Here is a 15188-nt window from a genome sequence, read left to right on the forward strand (position 1 = left end):
TGATAGTAGCCTCCAGCTCTCTACCTACCAGTCACAGCTCTTTACCCATCTCTATGAGCCCCACTCAGCCCCAGTCCCAGCGAAGGCTCTCCGTCTCAGGAAGGAGCTGGCTCTGTGTCTGGAACCTTCTGCCAGTGTGCCAACGGGTCTGGCAGCCTCTGTGAATAATCACATGGTGGTTACGGAGACAGGCGGCAGCTGCTAATAAGCTTTTGGGGCTTAGCTTGTTAAGATACTGCTACATGAGTCTCAGAGGGAGAGACCCACACACACAACAACAGGCTCTCTGCCTGGTCTCTTCCTCTCTCTCTCTGTCCTTCTTTATGCATGTACCTCTGGAGCTGATTAAAGGGATACTTTGGGATTTTGGCACTGATGTTCTTTATCTACTTCCCCAGAGTCAGATGAACTTGTGGATACCATTTGTATGTCTCTGTGTCCAGTATGATGGAAGTTAGCGGTAGTTTGATAATGATAATTAGTGTTAGCGCAATGACTGGAAGTCTATGGGTATCTACTAGCATGCGAGCAGATACCCATAGACTTCCAGTCTTCATTGCACTAAAGCTAGTAGGATTGGCTCGTGAAACGACCGCTAACTTCCTTCATACTGGACACAGACATAAAAATGGTCTCTACTAGTTCATCTGGCTCTGGGGAAGTAGATAAAGGACCTCATTGCCAAAATCCCGAAGTATCTCTTCAACTAGAGAAGCGTTCAAACACAGATTCTGTTCTATAATGTTTGCCAGTGGTGGTTATTTTAGCAATAAGGCCCGAGAGGGTGTGGTATATGGCCAATATACCACGGCTAAGGGCTGATCTTATGCACGACGCAACGCGGAGGTTTGAAAACAGCCCATAGCCGTAGTATATTGGCCATATAAATCAAATCAAATTTATTTATATAGCCCTTCGTACATCAGCTGATATCTCAAAGTGCTGTACAGAAACCCAGCCTAAAACCCCAAACAGCAAGCAATGCATGTGAAAGAAGCACGGTGGCTAGGAAAAACTCCCTAGGAAAAACTCCCTAGAAAGGCCAAAAACCTAGGAAGAAACCTAGAGAGGAACCAGGCTATGAGCGGTGGCCAGTCCTCTTCTGGCCTTGCAGGGTGGATATTATAACAGAACATGGTCAAGATGTTAAAATGTTCATAAATGACCAGCATGGTTAAATAATAATAATCATAGTAGTTGTCGAGGGTGCAACAAGCACGTCCGGTGAACAGGTCAGGGTTCCATAGCCGCAGGCAGAACAGTTGAAACTGGAGCAGCAGCATGGCCAGGTGGACTGGGGACAGCAAGGAGTCATCATGCCAGGTAGTCCTGAGGCATGGTCCTAGGGCTCAGGTCCTCCGAGAGAAAGAGAGAATTAGAGGGAGCATATTTAAATTCACACAGGACACCGGATAAGACAAGAGAAATACTCCAGATGTAACAGACTGACCCTAGCCCCCCGACACATAAACTACTGCAGCATAAATACTGGAGGCTGAGACAGGAGGGATCAGAAGACACTGTGGCCCCATCCAATGATATACCACAAACCCCAGAGATTCCTTATTGCTATTATAAACTGGTTACCAATATAATTAGTGCAGTAAAAATACATGTTTTGTCATACCCGTGGTATACGGCCTCATATACCACAGCTGTCAGCCAATCAGCATTCAGGGCTCAAACCACAGTTTGAGTTTATAATTGCACTTATAAACTGGGTGGTTTGAGCCCTGAATGCTGATTGGCTGACAGCCATAGGTATATCAGACCATATACCACGGGTATGACACAACATTTAATGGTATGTGAAACCATTCTGTCTGTTAGAGCTTCATATCTACTATAAACAGGGGGAAGTTGACATGTGGAAGTGATATCATTTTTTTTTATCTCTCTCTCCCCTTCTCTCTCTCTAGTAGCAGTCGGAGTAGTACCCCGGGCGGCACCAGGCCCCACGGCCCCGCTGGCCCGTCCGCACACCTACCCCACCACCCGCCATCCGGCTCAGTCGCTGCAGCAGCAGCCACCGCCTTCCCCCTGCCCCTCCCAGGCAATCAGATTGCTCCCCACGGCTTCCCCACCGCCCTGCAGTCCTCGCAACACCCCCATCACCCCAATATGTTTGCGCCTCCAGCAGTCTTGCCCCCACCTCCGCCACTGACGTCTAGCACCCTGCCGGTCCCCGGAGGACACCCCGCCGCTGGGACACCCTACTCAGGTAGGCACATGTACCAGGCTGCCCCCCACGTGGACAGGCAGGAGAACTGCACCACAACAACAGCTGGCGCAAGACAAAGTGCAAAGCTCTAAATTCTCATGGCTGTTGTGGCAGAAACCAGGTCATTTGTGGCATGATAGGTGCGTGTGGAGCACAAGACGTGTTAAACTGTGACAGGGAGCGAGAGAGACGGACATAAGGTTACCTTGGTGCTAATTTCTAGGAGACAGAGACTGACGTCTCAGGATTGTGTTAGCTGCACTCTGTGCCGTCTGTGTTTGTCTATAGTGGTGCAGTAGGTGCTGACAGGCGCCCTGTCCTTCCCACTGTCTATATTCTGGTGGGTTTGATTAATTGATTGATTGATTTGGTTACTCAAACAACACACACTATCTTTCCAATCAGGCCATGTGATGAAAGTGCTTATGCCCTCTCCTGTCGTGCCAAACTGTGATCAAATGTGATCATGATTTAGTAATGGTATCGCTCTGAGCAATACTCACTTTCACAAGGAAATGTGTTCATCTCACCGAAAATCAAAACAGTCAATACAGAATAATATTTTCTGAAAAACACGTAAAATGCATTTGTCTATTTCTCCTCAACCTGTTGTGAGCTGGTCAGTTAATGAACAGCTCTGGTCTAAAATGGGGTTAGAGGTTTTCATATAATTGCAGTGTAGTTGCTGACTCGTCGTTCAGGAATGTCCTGTGTGAGTCCCATAGTGAAGACGATACAAGGACGTTGTCATCCAGATCATCCTGACTCTCTATCTTGGTTTTAATGTGACATGGGACTAACACCATAGACCCTCTGTAATGGTTGTACTGCTCCGCCATGGATATTGTTACTCTCACTTAAAACAGATCTGGAGCAGACACCTTCACCATCATGGGTATTCTTCCTCGTCTTATCCTTAGCTTTTATAGAACAGATCTGGAACAGACAAACAGACACAGGCCCTGACCACGAGTCTTCTTCTTTCCTCCTCCTCTTCCTCCTCTTCTCTCCCTCTCCTTTCTCTCTCCTCCAGAACAAGACCTGCTGCGCCAGGAGCTCAACAACCGTTTCCTCGCCTCGCAGAGCGCCGACCGCGGGGCCTCCCTGGGCCCGCCCCCCTACCTGCGCACCGAGCTCCACCAGCACCAGCACCAACACCAACACCAACACACGCACCAGCACACCCACCAGCACACCTTCACCCCCTTCTCCCACGCCATCATGCCAACCCCTGCACCCCCCATGGTGCGTACCCCAGCAAGAAATGTGAGGATAAGTAGAACACCACTCCAGGGAGGGCGAAGAGGGTTGGGGGTTTTAGGGAGGAGGGGCGGTGGACTGGGGGGTGGGGGGTGTGTAATGATAACAATGTTTGATGTTTTATTTTATTAAGTTTTTATAGCAAAAACCTCAAAGTGCTTGGTGTATATGCATTAACAATGGGGTGGAAAGGGTAGTGTTTTTGAACATGGCTGTTTTAATACAGTATTGGTACTATAAGGTAGTCCTAGTCTTGCTGGAGGAAAACAGTTTTTTTGTGGCGTGCCTTCTAACAGTAACCATGTGTTTCTCCATTCTTTACTACAATGATGCCTTTATTCTCCCAAAAACTCTTTCTAGTGTTTTCTCTGGAATATTTTGGGCACCCCAAACTTGAATCCAGCTTTTGCTAAATTGGCAATAACTGTTTAATTCTGGGCCAGCTTTGAGAACATAATACCATTTTAATCATTCTGCCTTAAATGACATCATGTACTGTCGTTAGTTGAGTTTTCATTATAGGAGAATGCTTTGGGTTTGGAGCCCCGCTGTTTGTCTGGGGCCACAGGCACTGTGTGTCTGTCCCTCTGGTACAGGCCTGCTCACCAGCCCTCTCTCTAACACACACACACACATACACAGACACACCCATGGTCCCAGACAACAGACACACACACACACTTGTTTTTCTATCCTTGTGAGGACCTAAAATGTATTTCCATTCAAAATCCTATTTTCCCTAAACCTTACCCTAACCGTAACCCCTAAGCTTAAAATATCCTTTGTCCTCGTGGGAACGTGGTAAATGTCCCGACAAGGATAGAAGAATAAGACCATACACACACACACACACACACGCGCGCACACACACGCACACACACACACCACACACACGCGCACACACACACACACACACACACGCACACACGCACACGCGCACACACACACGCGCGCACACACACACACACACGCACACACACACACACGCACACACACACACACGCACACACGCACACACACACACACACACACACACACACACACACACACACACACACACACACTGTAGCTCAGTTGGTAGAGCATGGCGCTTGCAACGCCAGGGTTGTGGGTTCGATTCCCACGGGGGGCCCGTATGTAAAAATGTATGCACTCTACTGTAAGTCGCTCTGGATAAGAGCGCCTGCTAAATGACTAAAATGTAAATGTAATGTAAACACACACACACACACACACACACACGCCTACTGTAACCGCAGAGTATTTGACATTGCTCTGAAGATATTCCTCAAAGACAGATTGGCTAGCACTCTGACAGCTAATGAGGACATTAAAGTGTTTTTAAGACCGCAGTGTTTATACTTGACTGGGGGAAATGTATTCCCTAGGTCCACATTAAACCACTAAATGAACCCAAATGAGACACAGGGATACATAGAGCTGCATAGTTTATGAGCTCTTCAGTCGCTCACGAAATGGGAGCGCGAGAGGCAGGGAGAGGCTGTTAAAGGCTGAGGATAACGATGTGGTCAAATGGCTCCTCTGTGTTCTTGATTCACTAAACAGCCCAGTCTGACATGTAGATCATTAAGCTTCTCTTTAGCTGCTGGAATATTCTTTCCTTGTTCTTAGTTCTGTTTATTTCCTTCCTTCTACAGTTTGAAAAATTCCCAACAAAAGTTGACCCCTTCTACAGACACAGCGTGAGTTTCTGTGTGTTTGTGGGGTAGTTTGTACACTGAGTACGTGCCTCTCCACCCATTCTATCCATGCTAGTTCATGTTGTACTTCTGTGTGTATTTATACAGTAGCTCCCATGCCTCCACCTCTGCTTCTGCTCTGAGAGAATACAGCATCCTGTCTGTCCAGGAAGGCTGTATTTTTGTCTTACCCATCACAACCTGTCTGTCTGCTAACACGACTGTTTGCTTGCTCATTCATTCACTACTGTACCATTCACACGATGGATCCTGGCTGAATCATTCACTACTGTACCATTCACACGATGGATCCTGGCTGAATCATTGCAACCCCTAGTGAATAGGACAAATTCTCAATTTAGTTCAATGGCTGTACCGTGTGTGTGTGTGCGTGTGTGTGTGTGCCGCTAAATGCTTTTGTCTCCACCACACTTGACCTCTGCCTTCAATTACTGCTCTGCTATTCAGAGGCATTCAACTGTTGTGCTTGTTGTGAATCAGAGTAGCAATTACATGTTAGTCAGAGTTTGGTCTTAATTCATCTCACTGCTATCACCAGCGTTAGGCTGGGTAACCCTATTTAAAATGAGTTCATTAATGTGGAAGTATATTATGTAAGCCTCAACAGACTGACACCCGTTGGGATTGTATAGTAGGATTCTTTCTGGTGAGAGAGTTTTACTCTCAACACTAGCTAAGACTAGCTAATAACTGTAGATTTGTTTTAGTGGCTAATAAGTCATCCATAGGTTATTACTTTGTAATTTCCATGTTAGTGGCTAATAAGTCATCCATAGGGTATTACTTTGTAATTTCCATGTTAGTGGCTAATAAGTCATCCATAGGTTATTACTTTGTAATTTCCATGTTAGTGGCTAATAAGTCATCCATAGGTTATTACTTTGTAATTTCCATGTTAGTGGCTAATAAGTCATCCATAGGTTATTACTTTGTAATTTCCATGTTAGTGGCTAATAAGTCATCCATAGGTTATTACTTTGTAATTTCCATGTTAGTGGCTAATAAGTCATCCATAGGTTATTACTTTGTAATTTCCATGTTAGTGGCTAATAAGTCATCCATAGGTTATTACTTTGTAATTTCCATGTTAGTGGCTAATAAGTCATCCATAGGTTATTACTTTGTAATTTCCATGTTAGTGGCTAATAAGTCATCCATAGGTTATTACTTTGTAATTTCCATGTTAGTGGCTAATAAGTCATTCATAGGTTATTACTTTGTAATTTCCATGTTAGTGGCTAATAAGTCATCCATAGGTTATTACTTTGTAATTTCCATGTTAGTGGCTAATAAGTCATCCATAGGTTATTACTTTGTAATTTCCATGTTAGTGGCTAATAAGTCATTCATAGGTTATTACTCTGTAATTTCCATGTTAGTGCTTAGTAAATACCTAGTAAGTGTTTTAGTTTTGTGAAACACTTTGAGGCACTAAGGACAGTGACAGTTGTAGCTACCTGACTGACGGCGGTCTGGATGTTGACCCCTAGTTATGGTGGGTTTGTTGTGACATCATCACGTCTGTCACGTTGTTCCCTCCCCCCTGTACCATGTCATGTCATCATGGCCCCTCCCTCCTTCATCTCAGTGTTCATACAGCTGCTGTCCTTCTCCTCTGTCGGAACAACACCACACCCATCCTCACTCCTCTCTTCTGTTCTCAGCTGTTCCACTCCTACCCCCCGGGCGTGTCCGGCATTCCTCCAGTGATCCCTCCGAACGGGCCATTCGGCTCGCTGCAGGGGGCCTTCCAGCCCAAGGTAGGGGCCACAGGCCAACACCACACACACAAGGAGTGAACATGACAAACACATCTTCATTGTAGAGGGTTCTCTCTGACGGCCAACACACAGCTTAACATACGTTATCAGAATAGGGAGTGGACTTGGAAACCGTGCATGTACACACTAAAGACAGAGACGGTGCTCCCCATACCTCCTCTCACAATGAGCTCTCTCTGTGTTCTGTAGACTTCTAACCCACTGGATGTGGCCTCAAGACCTGGAGCCGTCCCACACACACTCTTACAGAAGGACCCCAGGGTAAGCACCCTGTCTGGACACACTCACGCAGTCAATAGTGAAGCCATGCCTAGTTGCTAATTAAGAACGCCTGAGAGACATGAAAGTAACTGAGCCCCCCCTCTCCACCTCTCTCCCCCCACATCTCTCTATCCCCTCTAGCTGACGGATCCATTTCGGCCCATTCTCAGGGTAGGAATGCTTTAATTCTCTCTCCCCTAAAAGAAAACTAAAAAGAAACATCCCGTAATGTGTCCTTGAGAATCCTGCCTTTGAGGTTAACCATATCTTCTTGTTTTGCGTTTGTCCAGAAACCGGGGAAGTGGTGTGCCATGCATGTCCACATGGCCTGGCAGATCTACCACCACCAGCAGAAAGTCAAGGTGAGACCTCCCCTTTGCACTTCCTTCCACTCACAGACTGTAGAGAAACACTGTTTGTTGTGCTTCACTATAGTGTGGTTCTCTAAACCCCAATGTTCTATCATCTAAGCCCCAAGCCAGTTAAATTGGTAGTATAATCCAGCTCCCCTCCTGGAGAGAGACAGGAGAGAGAGAGAGAGAGAGAGAGACAGGAGAGAGAGAGAGACAGGAGAGAGAGAGAGAGAGAGAGACAGGAGAGAGAGAGAGAGAGAGAGACAGGAGAGAGAGAGAGAGAGAGACTTATAAGAGGACTGTCATCTTGTGGTACCTTCAGTGGTGTACTGGAGGGTAAATGCCATTTACACATATTTTTTATTTGCACGAGCGTTAACCCATCTTTTGCAGATATGCAATGAAAGTATAGGAAATGTTACTTTACTCGCATACGGCGATCAGCTTCATGCTGAGCTCTCAGATAACCAACAAAAGTGAACCCCTTCTGCTGCTGTGTAGGCGATGGGTTTTTCATGTGCTGTTTCTCCCTGTCTGGCGTCTTCCAGCAGCAGATGCAGGTCGACCCACACAAGCTGGACTTCGGGCTCAAGCCGGAGTTCCTGAGTCGACCCCCCGGCCCCAGCCTCTTCGGCGCAATGCACCACCCCCACGACTTAGCGCGTCCCGCCACACTCTTCTCAGCAGCAGGTGAGTGCGAGTTGGTTAGTGTCCTGGGTAGAGGTAGATTGTCACCATAGAAATTGGATTACCAGAAGGGACAAAGCTCTTCAGACCAGAACAATTTGACTGGAACACTCATGGGTCATTGTATTTCTATGATTGACACACTATCTCCAGGACCTCCTCTCCCCACAGAGCTAGATCAATCCCACTGGCCCCGTGGAGGGGTCTATTTTTAACATGGCGTGTCAAGGCAAAGCACCGGTCTCCACATAGGTTATAGATTACAGGTTGAGATCAATGCTCTTGCCTCTAAAAAGGGACGCATCCTGCTTATCTTTCCTACATTGTATCTCAGTTCAAAATCATTAGGGAAGCTATGATGCTAAGCTAAGGGAGATGAATATCTAGTTTTTCTATCATGAAGATGTCTTACATCAACTCTTTCTCTTTCCCATGTCAGGTTCTACACACCCGTCAGCCGGCCCGTTCGGCCACCCGTCCCACCACCCTGGCAACTTCCTCACCCCTGCACCTCACTTAGGTAAGAGGCAGCCCACACAGTACAGTCAAGTCAAACTTGATTTAAAGAGATACCAACAATAAACAAAAACATCAATTGATTTTGAGGGTGTATGGAGCACTGACAAGTACAGTGTCTGTGTCAGAAGCTGGTTGACACTGTAAAGGAGCAATATAGAGGGTGCTGACTGTGTTTGCTCTCTCTCTCTCTCTCTCTCTCTCTCTCTCTCTCTCCCTCTCCCTCTCTCTCTCCCTCCCTCTCTCTCTCTCTCTCCCTCCCTCCCTCTCTCTCTCTCCCTCCCTCCCTCCCTCAGAGCCATTCAGTAGGCCTCCCTCATTTGGAGGACTCGCCTCTCTCAGCACAGCAGCCTTTGGTGGGCTTGGAAACCCAGCACTAAGTGAGTTTCATCTCCATGACAACAATGTATATGTGTATTTGACAACAAATCTTTTGGATTTCCTGTCAGATTATGAAAATGAAAAACGAACGTTGCATGGGGTATTCATGGGATTCTAACGTTAGTGTTGACCGACCATCACACCAGGGAGATATGCCTTTTAACTTGTGTTTTGGTCTTTTCTTCTTTCCGTGTGTTGAATCCCTAACAGCGCCTAACTCTGTGTTTGGCCATAAAGACAGCCCCAACGCACAGCAGCACTTCAGCAACAACCACGAGCCGTGGAACCGGCTGCACCGCACGCCGCCCTCCTTCCCCACCCCTCCACCCTGGCTGAAACCTGGCGACTCAGAGAGGAGCGCTTCAGTCAGCTCCCACGAGAGAGACCGAGACTCAGACAAGCGAGACACTTCCTCCGTCAACAAAGATGACAAGGAGAGGTGGGTGTTATGAAGTGACAACTCTGAATGTACCCTAAAGTTATACCACTGACAAACAATGAACTAGTGATACAAATTGAAATATGACTTTAAAGCCCATTGTTGTGTGTGTCCATCCAGGGAAGCCATGGAGAAGCGTCACCAGACCCATCCGTCCCCAGTCCCCATCAACCCCATCAGCCTGTTGGGTCACAGCCGTCCCCCGGAGCCCCCAAGGAACCACCTGCCCCCCAGCGAACCCCCCAGGGATAAGGACAAGCCCAAAGACCGAGACAGGGACAGGGAGCACCCCGACTCCTGGAAGGACAACGGCACAGACGAGCACAAGCTCAAGGAAAATCACCACAGCGACAAGGACACAACGCCAATCATCCACGACGGGCGGGTGTCTGAGGACAAGGGCAATGGCAGAGGGACGACCTCACCCTACATCCGCCAGACCAGCCTGGACCGGCCCAACGGGGGCTTGGGGAGGGGGGAGAGGGAGGCCCTGATGGAAAAGAAGGGAGAGCTGCCCTCTCTCTACGAGCACCACAAGAAGAACAACAACGAGGTGAAGGTAAAGGAGGAGAGGAAAGAGGAGCAGGACAGCCCTACGGACAGGGACAGGCCCCCTTCTCACCCACACCCTCACCCACACCCACCCCAGGTGCCCCCCACGCCCAGCTTCCACACCCACCCCGCCTCCTCCATGGCGATGCCCATGGGCATGGCGGGCGTCCACCCCATGAACAGCATCAGCGGCTTGGAGAGGACTCGAATGGTGGCCCCCTTCATGGGCATTAGCCCCATCCCAGGGGCAGAGAGGTTCCCCTACCCAGCCTTCCACTGGGACCCCATGAGGGACCCCTACAGGGGCCTGGACATCCACAGACGGGACCCTCTGACCAGGGAACTGCTGCTGAGGAACGACCCCCTGCACCGGCTGGCCGGACAGCGCCTCTACGAGGCAGAACGCTCCTACAGGGACCGAGAGTCTCATGACTTTAACCGTGACCACCACCACCCTCTAGCCCTGGAGCAGCGCCGGGAGCAGGAGGCCCGGGCCCACCTGGAGGAGCGCGAGCGCCTGCATATGCTCAGAGAGGACTACGAGCACGGCCGCCTGCACGTCGCCATGCACCACCCGGCCCTGGAAGGCCACCTGCCACACCCCCACCCCGGCCTCATGGCCCCCGGATTACCCAGCATGCACTACTCCAGGGTCAGCCCCTCGGCCGCCGCTGCAGCGTATGCCGCCCACGCTGCTGCAGCTGCAGCCCACCAGAATGGTATCCTAAACAAAACGCCGCCCACGGCCTCCCTGAGCGCCCCGCCCCCCCTCATCCCCACGCTGGGTGCCAGGCCGGGCTCCCCCAGACGGACTATGCCCCTCACCACAGACATCAGAGACAGACCGTCAGCCCACAACCACAAAGACATAGAGGCACGGTGAACGGAGCGGGGTGCAAACCTAGCCTCACCCTGGACTACAGGCAGATTCTGCCCCATACCCTGTGTCTGACAGAATTACTAACACTGAACTCACACCAAGCACTTAGCTTTGGGAAAACTAGACTGTACCATAGCTGTGAATAATATGTGGTTGAAAAACACACCCACAGATGATGTTTTTCTTTAAAAAAAAAATGGAAAAAAAGGGGGATGAAATTATGTAAAAAAAAAGAGATTTTACTAAACTCTTTTTTCCAGTTTGCTCCTGCTTTTTGTGTGTATTCTTCTCTTGTATAGAAAGCGGCCTGGAATACCCTGAAGGTGTGTAGGTTAATAGAAACGGATCCCTCACAGACGTTTTGGAATGTACAGGTACTTCAATGCATTGACAGACAGCAAAGTGTGTAGATATGTGTACAGTTAACATGCTCACTTCTTAAGGAACAAATCAAGGTACAAATATGCAAAAGGGTGTTTTGAAAGCTTTACTTTGAACAAATGTAAATAGAGGACTATTATTAAGAAGGAGGAAGGGTAGAATGTTCTTTTTGCAGCATTGTACCAGAGACCACCATACCCCCCATTCAACTATGCAACAAATGTCTGGGCTTACACTCTGAAAGCCAGCCTGGTCACCACCCAACTAACTCTGACAACACTGTATTCTCTCCACAACCAAGGTCTCACAAAACCAGAATAATGTATATATCACTGAAATGAAATAGTGCTCGTAGAAAAACACTATACCGTACAACGGTTGTGCAAACGTAAAACAATTTTCTTAGAAATTATACAAAGTTGTGGTGACAATCCTTAAAATGTCTATTATAGAGCTATTTTTATTTTCAGAGGAAGTCCAATGCCTGAAGTCGCCGAACAGACAGTTTAAAGTGAGAGAGATCCCTTACTTATCAGTTACCCCAACAACTCAACTCCCACTACTCCCACTACTAGTCTTGTTTTGGAGAGAATACAGCACATTTACAAAAATACAGCACATTATCCCTTCTAAAGGAGTGTAAAGTATGTGTTTGGAAATAAGTTATGTTTATCTAACAGTGTATTAAAGTGCTATCCTAAGTTGTTGTATCTACAAAAAATAAAAAAGACAAAAAAGACGGTCTAAACTATGGACAGTTTGTTTCTAATGAGCAGAGATCTATTTTAGTAGTCCACTGAAGGTTTAGTTGTGCGCTTCAAAACTCTGTGAGAGCCAGATGTTGTGCAGTGTGTTTTTTTAACCCCACATTAAAAACGTCCACTGGAGCCGTAGTGGTTAGTCAATGCGTATTGCAGAGAGATTGTTAACAAGAAAAACGTTTTTTGCTGTTAATCATGTACGTAAAAAAAGTATTTCTAGAATCAAAAAAATAATAATTTAAGACCAAAAAAAAGAAGCGACTGAATCTTCAGCATGCTCCTCATTTAAACTTGTGTTATGTAAATTGTGCCATGTTATTAAAAAATGTGAACTAAAAATGTCTACTGGCTTTTTTATGATCATGAGAGGTAAATAATTGCGGTCGGCACTAGAAATGTAAACATAATGTCTGACCCGACATCAGTGGTGTAAAATAAATATACTGAACAAAAATATGAACGCAACATGTAAAGTGTTGGTCCCATGTTTCATGAGCTGAAATAAAAGATCCCAGAAATGTTCCATACGCACAAAAAGCATTATTTTTTGCACAAATTTGTTTACAACCCTGTTAGTGACAAATATAATCCATCCACCTGACAGGTGTGACATATTAAGAAGCTGATTGAACAGTGTGATCATTACACACGCTAGGGACAATAAAAGGCTACCCTAAAAAAATGTTTTGGCCACAGATGTCTCAAGTTTTGAGGGAGCGTGCAAAGGCATACTGACTGCAGGAATGTCCACCAGAGCTGTTGCCAGAGAATTGAATGTTAATTTCTCTACCATAAGCCGCCTCTGATGTCATTTTAGAGAACTTTGGCGTGTGGGCGAGCTGTTTGCTGATGTCAACGTTGTGAACAGAGTGCCCCGTGGTGGCGGTGGGCATACGCTACGGACAACGAACGAACACAATTGCATTTTATTGATGGCAATTTGAACGCACAGAGATACCGTGATGAGATCCTGAAGCCCATTGTCATGCCATTCACCTGCCGCCATCACCTCATGTTGCAGCATGATAATGCACAACCCCATGTCGCAAGGATTTGTACACAATTCCTGGAAGTTGAAAATGTCCCAGTTCTTCCATGGCCTGCATACTCACCAGACATGTCACCGATTGAGCATGTTTGGGATGCTCTGAATCGATGTGTACAATAGCGTGTTCCAGTTCTCGCCAATATCCAGCAACTTCGCACAGCCATTGAAGAGGAGTGGGACAACAATCCAAAGGCCACAATCAACCGCCTGATCAACTCTTTGCGAAGGAGATGTGTCGCGCTACAAATGGTGGAAACATTATACTAGATACTAACTGTAGGTTTTTGGGGTATCTGTAGCAGAGAACACTTCAGTTTTTTCCCTAATTACTCAGAGATCAATAGAGCTAGAGACACCAAATGTATTGACAAACAACTTATATACACTACAAGTATGTGGACACCCTTTCAAATTAGCCAAACACATTGCTGACAGGTGTATAAAATCGAGCACACAGCCATGCAATCTCCAAACATTGGCAGTATAATGGCCCGTACTGAAGAGCTCAGTGTCTTTCAACGTGGCACCATCATAGGATGCCAGCTTTCCAACAAGTCATTTAGTCAAATTTCTGCCCTGCTAGAGCTGCCCCGGTCAACTGTAAGTGCTGTTATTGTGAAGTGGAAACGTCTAGGAGCAACAAGGCTCAGCCACGAAGTGGTAGGCCACACAAGCTCACAGAACGGGACTGCCGAATACTGATGCGCATAGTGCGCAAAAATCGACTGTCCTTGGTTGCAACATTCAATACCGAGTTCCAAACTGCCTCTGGAAGCAATGTCAGCACAAAAACTATTCGTCGGGAGCTTCATGAAATGGGTTTCCATGGCTGAGCAGCCGCACACAAGCCTAAGATCACCATGCGCAATGCCAACCATCGGCGGGAGTGGTGTAAAGTTCGCTGCCATTGGACTCTGGAGCAGTGGAAATGCGTTCTCTGGAGGGATGAATCACACTTCCCCATCTGGCAGTCTGATGGACGAATCTGGGTTTGGCGGATGCCAGGAGAACGCTCGCTGCTCCAATGCATAGTGCCAACTGTAATGTTTGGTAGAGGAGGAATAATGGTCTGGGGCTGTTTTTCATGGTTCGGGCTAGCACCCTTAGTTCCAGTGAAGGGAAATCTTAATGCTACAGCATACAATTACATTCTAGACGATTCTGTGCTTCCAACTTTGTGGCAATAGTTTGGAGAATGCCGTTCCTGTTTCAGCATGACAATGCCCCTGTGCACAAAGCAAGGTCCATACAGAAATGGTTTGTTGAGATCAATGTGGAATAACTTGACTGGCCTGCACAGAGCCCTGACCTCAACCCCATAAAACACCTTTGGGATGAATTGCAACGCCGACTGCATGCCAGGCCTAATCGCCCAACATCAGTGCTCAACCTCACTAATGCTCTTGTGGCTGAATGGAAGCAAGTTCCCGCAGCAATGTTCCAACATCTAGTGGAAAGCCTTCCCAGAAGAGTGGACGCTGTTATAGCAGCAAAGGGGGGACCAACTCCATATTAATGCCCATGATTTTGAAATGAGATGTTGGAGGAGCAGGTGTCCACATACTTTTAGCCATGTAGTGTATGCCTCTACCATTAGGAACTGTAATTGCATTTCTAGGGGTAAATGAGTTGAAATGATATAAACCGAGAACAGAACTAACACAATGTTATTTTTGTACCTGTTGTAAGGGAAGGGAGTGTGACGACCTTCCCACTCTGTCTGCCGTATTCTCTCTCTTTGTTCTTGTTTCTTTATTAGGATGCCGGTGGGCGGAGTTGGAAGGGTCGTCAGCTAAATGGGAAACACCTGGGCTGGGGTGTGTCCCAGGATAAAGGCACCTCTTCCACAGTCATTGGGGAGACTCTCTCCACGCAGATACTTTGTTGATTTTGGTTGTGTAGTTTTTTGGTTATTTGCTTTGGCACCTTTCAACACCCTGCATTAT

The 15188-nt window shown here is 47.2% G+C and overlaps 1 protein-coding gene across 1 annotated transcript in view; it reads left to right on the plus strand.

Annotated features, from left to right (window-relative positions):
- LOC106567958 (autism susceptibility gene 2 protein-like) overlaps positions 1 to 12533 on the plus strand; it is a 491043-nt gene extending 478510 nt beyond the window's left edge. Inside the window, 12 exon segments of the mRNA XM_014137879.2 lie at positions 1920 to 2221; positions 3255 to 3487; positions 5140 to 5184; positions 6867 to 6962; positions 7173 to 7244; positions 7386 to 7415; positions 7535 to 7606; positions 8146 to 8287; positions 8724 to 8804; positions 9097 to 9180; positions 9392 to 9620; positions 9741 to 12533. Of these exon segments, the coding sequence (XP_013993354.2) occupies positions 1920 to 2221; positions 3255 to 3487; positions 5140 to 5184; positions 6867 to 6962; positions 7173 to 7244; positions 7386 to 7415; positions 7535 to 7606; positions 8146 to 8287; positions 8724 to 8804; positions 9097 to 9180; positions 9392 to 9620; positions 9741 to 11055 (2701 nt within the window). The 3' untranslated portion in view covers positions 11056 to 12533.
- The last annotated feature ends 2655 nt before the right edge of the window (positions 12534 to 15188 follow it).

This window comes from Salmo salar, chromosome ssa13 (genome assembly GCF_905237065.1).
Source record: "Salmo salar chromosome ssa13, Ssal_v3.1, whole genome shotgun sequence".
Lineage (NCBI taxonomy): Eukaryota > Metazoa > Chordata > Actinopteri > Salmoniformes > Salmonidae > Salmo > Salmo salar.